Genomic DNA, 7,123 nt, shown 5'->3' on the forward strand with positions numbered 1-7,123 from the left:
TTCTTCAATATTTAATTATTTATTACTCAAACATTCATTTATTTTATTCCATGAAGCCGCAACATATTACATTGTTCCATTCACACATGCAAATGAAGTAAAAAGGCATAATAATTATGGGAAAAGCTCAATGAGAGAGCGTAGTCCAAATGCAGGAGTAATCTTATAACTTGTGAATCCAGCAGCTGAAAAGAGCTTTGCCCAATCCTTTTCAGTTCTCTCTATTCCTGAGGTTAAATTGATCATCAGCATATCGAAGAAGAGCTGAGTTTCTATTGCCTTATGCTCCTTCTTGAAATCCACAACCATGTCTACTATAATCACTTTTCCTCCCTTGTCTTTGTTGGAGATCGCTTGTTTGCATTTCTTCAATATTTTAAGACATTGTTCGTCCGGCCAATCGTGCAATATCCACTGCTTGCAATATTAATCTTAAAAGTTAGCAAATCAATTAAAGATAATATTTGTAATAAACTATTAATTAAGGTGGAATGATTACTTTGGTAAAAGAAATAATTAATTAAGGGGCAATATAATGCTAGTGGTGACAATTATACTTGTTTTTACTATATTGTGAGTAATTGTGCACAATATATATTCTGAATACTTAGATGAAATAAAAATCAAAATTATTGTCACTCAATATATTATCACTAATATGTTATTTAAGGCCAAATTGCGTTTCACCCCATGTGTTTTTGTGAATGATAAAAATTCCCTTTTATTTTTAAAAAAATGCAAGAAATCTTTCTTTGATTTTAAAAATCCTGCACGAAACCCCTTTTGTTAGAAACTAATTAAGAAAAGATGACATCACGTACAGTAAATGCAAAATAAAATGATTTTTGGTGGATTTTTAGCCCTATTTTAAACTGAAATTGACGATAATACCCCTTTTTTCTTTTGTAAGTCTAACCCCTTTTGTTTCTTTGGGTATAAGGGTGTTCTGGTTGTTTTTTATTTTTGTTATTTTCATCATTCCTAAGAAAGTATTATATTTGTTTATATATCTGAATACCAAAAAAGTATATGAGTTTTTAAAAATCTATAATTTAAATTAAAACACAATACAATATTAGTATACTTTCATTTCCCAAATTTAGATATCTATATGAATATAAATGTTAACAAAATATAATAATTATATAATATATCAACTAATTTAATATACCTTCATAAACACTGCATCAGCAGGAGGAATGTAATCAAACATGTCGCCGGCAACAAAAGTCAAGCTCTCAGTCCCTTCACATCCAGCAACTACGTGCGGAAGGTCAAGCACAACACAGTTCAAGCCGGTGAAAGCATCGGCAATAGCCTTGGCCACAGTTCCTGTGCCACCTCCAACATCCACCATCGATTTCAAACCCTCAAATACATTTCTACAATCTTTAGTAATCACAGTAGCAACCAGCTCTGAATCGCTGGCCATACCCTCGTTGAACAACTCATTTAGCCTCGGATCTTGCCCAGCATGCTCCCATAGTGTCCGGCCATGAGTGGTCAGAAATGGCGTCAGATCACCATCAGTTTTAAACCACTCGCTCAAATGATGCCATGGATCTGTCAAGATCGGGTCTAGCATGCCGAGTGCAAAAGGCCTCACGCTCAAGGGCTCGTCTCTCAAGAGGAGATGAGAAGCTGGTGTGAGCCAATACCCTTCACTCTCCTCAACTTGAGAGATTTTGACGTTGATAAAGAACTTGGAATGGATCATAATACGCATTAAACGTTCAAGACTGGGGGATTTGGCATCGTTGAGGTGGAGGGAATGGGTTAATTCTGAAAGCGTCATGGGTTTGCCGTGTTTGAGGATGATGTCGGGGATGCCAAGTTGAATTACGCATTTCAGAGACATGGAGTTTACGAAGTTGAAAAGATGGTTCCAAACATGAGATTGAGCGTCAAGAAGCTCTTGAGTGGACTGTATTCCATTACTAGATAGAGCCATGGCTTTTGGAAAATGAGATTGTTCTTTATGGTGATCAGTTTGATCGGAGGTTTTCTATTTATAGCTGAAGGGCACATATATGTTATCTCGCTCTGGTAAAATGATTTGTTCTGATTTTTGTTTTATCATAAACGTGTGAAGGATACTGTTGTGATGTACACACTTAACCAATATGTCATATATAATAGAAAATACATGAAAACACAATTGTGATGGAAAACATGAAGCGCGTCCGTGGGTATTTCATAATTTATTTATTTTTTAGTTAAATCACGGTAAGATGGGGGTAATTTTTTGGGATCAACATCCCTTCTTTATATTATAACGAGGTGTACTAACTCCCTAATCATCTAGGAAGCGAAAATAAGGAGTGCTAACTCCCTAGTTATCTAGGAAGTGAAAAACGTGACTCAGTGAAAAGGACTTTTTGCTTTACCCATGAACAAATGTGACGTGCAATTTCCTTTGTAATACAATGAAAGTGTTTATAAAACTTTTATTTAGAAAGTTATAATAGAATCAAACTACAAGAAAATAGAATATCAGAGACGGAAAATTTCATCTCTCAAACTATGATTTATGTCTGTGAAATAAATAGCGACAAAACTCCATCGTCGCACTCTGTGGCTGAAAGCCGAGTGACTAAATATTATAGACGAAAACATTCCATCTCTAATTTTGAGATTGAACATTGTCGACAAACAACAACAAAGTTTTAGAGCAATCCGTCTCTGATTTTCATAGGAAATTCGTCTCTGATTCTGTCGATAAAGAAAAATACTTTCTGTCTCTAATCCGTCTCTGAAGGTAAAGTTTTTGTTTGTTAATTCTGTCTCTAATTCGTTTCTAACTCCCAAAATATTCCGTCTCTATTCCATCTATAAATCCTTATAATTTTCCGTCTCTAATTCTGTCTCTAAACTCCCAAAATTATCAATCTCTAATTGTTTAATGTTTTTTTTTATAGATTTTTTAATTTCTGTACCCAAATTAATATCCTGCTCATTATACTATCAAATACATTCAATCAATACCAAATCTGAATTTCCAAAATCAAGAATAATAAATAATAACAAAAACGATATTCATAATACAACCAACAATAATATAATTAATGTCATTGTATCATCCAAAAATTACCAAATAATATCAATGTCTGCACTCTCAAACCAATAAAAGTAAGTCAAAATACAACCCAAATCAATATAAACTAATTCATAAACCACCAGCAGAAAAAAGAAACTAATTATCTTTCCTAAAATGTTGTTGCTCTTGCTATTCAGACTTACCAGCAAATTGATGCTTTCTGTATCCCACATCTTGAAGTAATTTACGAACAAATTCTTGTAAGTCTGTCTCTCTCTTTCGAGCCTCTTCTTCCCTCTTTTGGACTTCTTCAAGAGCAGTTCCAAGCAATTTTCTAATTTCTTCTTCTTGTCTGGAAAATTCTTCTCCCATGTTTGTAGCATTAGAGCGCATATCCTCCACAATTACACTTGTAGATGACGAGCTACTTCCAAATTCACATAAGCATCCTTTAGAAGGACCTCTAGTTATATCATACCAAGTTGAAAGATCGAATGGAGACTGGGAAGAAACATCAGTACAACCCATTTTTGCAATATATTCTTCCTACACAAGTACATTAGATATAAATGAACATTTATGTAATAAAAATCTAACAAAATTTCTCAATATATATACCGACCAATATTTAAATACCAACGATAAAATATACTTACACTAATTCTTTTGGATTTGTTGTCAATGAACTCTCCAATTTCTTTATTTTTTTCTATGGCATCTTTAGAATACCTCAAGATCAATCACTTCTCTACCAAGTTCTTTTTCCTGTAGTTTGCAAAACAATATTAGTTTTACATGTCAAAAAAATTGCATAAAAGATATCTAAAAACTTTATATTTAAAACTTACCATTTTTTGCCTATATGCCCCTACAGGAATAGAACCACCAGTGTGTTTTGTGATCGAACCATCTTTTTTAGTCAAACGAATTTTTTGGACAATTCGACATTTTTCTACATAATCTTCTGAGGCCCAATACTTCTAAACTAGCTCATTCCATAAATAAGAAATAAATCAAATTGCGATGAAAACACAATTGTGATGGAAAAGATGGAAACAAAATTGCAATGGAAAAAATGGAAACATGTTTGTTGGGTATTTCATAAGTTTTGTTTTTTTTAGTTTATCCACCAAAAGGTGGGGGAAACTTTTTGGGATCCCCGTCTTATAAATAAAAAATAAATCAAATTACATGGAGAGTGCAAACTCCCAAGTCATCTAGGAAGCGAAAAACAAGGAGTACTACTCAGTGAAAAGGGCAGTCTTTTTGCTTTACTCATGGACGAAATTGACGTGAATTTTCTTTGTAATACAGTGGAAGTGTTTGTAAAAACTTTTATTTAGAAAATTATAATAGAATGAAAAGTGTGTATTATTTAAAGTAAAAAAATAAAAAGTAGATAAAAGTTAACTCAATTAGTTAAGAACAAAAAAAAAACACTTTTAAAATAACTTAATTGATTAAAGACAATTTTGTGTCCCTATGTGTTAAAAAGAAACTATTTTCGCTTAATGTTTTGCACTTGTCTTTTGTTAATAATAAATTATTTTTCTCAAAAAATAAATATTTTATTTTCAATTTAGTATATTCCATATTTATTTTATAAATATATTTGTCGTTTAAATTATTCAAATATTGAATAATAATTAATTTCAATCATACACAACCAAAAAAATTGCATGATTGCCCAAAAACAAATATTAGCTATTCATAGCAACTTCATCTACATTTCTCTATGATATATGAATAATCTCAAATAATGTATCAAATAAAATATAAAAGTTTTAGAATATTAAATACATTCTATTAGTGTTAAATTATTTATATTATTTTAAAACTTTAATATCAACTTTTAGATGTGAAATTTTCAAAATAAATTAAAAATATAATTTTAAATTAGGGTAAAACAACTACTTCTCCTGAGGTTTAGCATAATTATAAATACTTCCTTGTTATTTGAAAAATTATAAATATTCCCCTCCCTGATTTTAGCGTCGGTTTAACAAGAAGCCCATTCTGTTAGGTTTTTATCCAATTTTTATGATGAACTGATCAAAACGCCCTTGAATTATAAATTATAATTATATATATTTATAATTTTTTAAAATATTTTTATGAACTAATATTCCCTCTATATTATTTATTTTACTCACCCTCAAATTTGTTTTACATTTTTTCAATTTTTTTTTCATTTTTCAAATAATTCAACAAGGGTAAAATAGCAAATATTCACTTTAGTTCTAGGGGCTACATAATTATTTTCCATTTGAGGGATATTTGTAATTTCAAAAAATGAGGGGGTATTTGTAACTATGCCAAACCTCAGGGAAGCAGTTGTAGTTTACCCTTGCAATTAAGATTTTTATAATGAGGGTAAAGTAGTAATCCAAAATAATTGTTTATCTAACAAAAATCAAAACAGCTAGAAGCACCCTTCCTCCACCCTCACCCCTCAACATGCTTCTAAGGGACACGGCCTGTTGATTGATACCCATAAGCCGAAATCACCATATTGATGAAATTCTGAATCAATTTCATCAAATCTTGCAGCGATATCTCAGGATACGACTAGCCCATCCTTCTGATTGTACAAGAGCAGAAACTTCACCTGACACCGTGCCGGCTCATTGATTACACGAAACTCAAACGAAGTAACGTGACTAGCATGGACTCTCAAACTCCCTCTTCTCCCTCATGCAGTTCACACACTAATGCGCTATCTACCATGGCAGGTGACGTAGATGGAGCTCCTGCGGACGATGGGGATGTTGAGGAGGACGGTGGCCGTTGTGTGGAGGCTGGTGATGGTTCGAAAAACTGGCAAAAATCGCAGGTATTAGAGGAAGAAGAAGGCGTGGGTTTTGATAGAGTGATAGTCGCCTGCGATTCTCCGGCGGATGAAGGAAACCAGAATGTCTTGGAGGCTGAGGATTTGATATTCGATGTGAAAGGTGGCACTCTGGCCACGGAAACACTGGATATGAACGCTGGCAAAAATTACGGTTTGCGCCACCTCCATGAGCGACGCCTCTAATGGAGGTTCAGTGCAACCGCCGTTTCAACTGGAGGAGCTCCTTCGTTTGGCAAACCAGATCATTGATGAAGGAGATGCGAAGGGTAGGGCAGTAATTGATGAACTTAAAACGAAATGGATGGCGAGATTTGGACGGAACAAGATGAACAGAGGTATCCGACTGGCCTGTAGATGTCCTATCCGCCATCGGTTATGGATCAGATGACGCAACAAGCTCCGGCGCATGGATTCCGCTCTCTTTTCAGCGGATTAGGTGGCTTCCCGCTGGCGACAGGTGTGCGCCTCACTCAGCGCGCTGGTTGCTGGCTGTTGAACGTTCGGCAACCTAGAACGGGCTGTCGTGGTAGCAAGGAAGGCGATGATGTGGCAACTCATGTGAACAATGAGGTGGATGATGATGTGTCGATGATATGGCATCCCATAGGCGACATGTGACGGTTGAAAAGGAGGTTGAGGTGGCGGATGATGTGGAAATTATGGGTGATGTGGCGCGCATGTCATTGAGTGAAAAATCCGTTCCTACCGGGTTATTCATTGGTAATATCCCGCTGCATGCTTGTTCGGAACCTCTTGTTGACGACAAAATCTCACAAGCATTCAATAACTCATCACGGAAGGTTCTCTCATATATTGCTCCGACTGTGCAAAATGGTCAGATCATCGTACGTCCTTCAATTGATACTATCCATGCTGGATCAAGACGTTGGAAAACAACAGTTGTTGGGTATTTTCTGGGGAAAAAACCCTATTTTCACCACCTCAAGAAGTTTGCCAAATTCGTTTGGCCAGCGGTACAAGAGGTCACAGCCACGACAAATCGGTTCTTTTTTCTTTCAGTTCAAAATTATTATTGATATGGAGAAAATTATTGAGAGTGGACCATGGTTGTTTCAGGGACAACCTATTGTTCTCCAAAAATGGGAGCCGGGGATAGCGATGAGGAAATTGAAACATACGCAGGTACCTATATCGATTAAACTACGACATCTCCTAGTGGAACTGTGGATAGAGGAGGGTCTTAGCATAGTTGCTAGTGGCGTGGGAAGACCGTT

General features: G+C 35.0%; 1 protein-coding gene across 1 annotated transcript; it reads right to left on the minus strand.

The window, feature by feature from the left end:
- Nucleotides 1-2,036, minus strand: LOC105178463 (trans-resveratrol di-O-methyltransferase). The gene is made up of 2 exons (XM_011101931.3): nucleotides 1,172-2,036; nucleotides 1-414 (listed from the first exon to the last, which is right to left on the minus strand). The coding sequence occupies exons 1-2, from the start codon at nucleotides 1,949-1,951 to the stop codon at nucleotides 115-117; spliced, it is 1,080 nt and encodes a 359-aa protein (XP_011100233.1). The 5' UTR covers nucleotides 1,952-2,036; the 3' UTR covers nucleotides 1-114.
- Between the last annotated feature and the right edge of the window lie 5,087 nt (nucleotides 2,037-7,123).

This window comes from Sesamum indicum, linkage group LG12, assembly GCF_026168435.1.
Source record: "Sesamum indicum cultivar Baizhima isolate 11 linkage group LG12, ASM2616843v1, whole genome shotgun sequence".
Classification (NCBI taxonomy): domain Eukaryota; kingdom Viridiplantae; phylum Streptophyta; class Magnoliopsida; order Lamiales; family Pedaliaceae; genus Sesamum; species Sesamum indicum.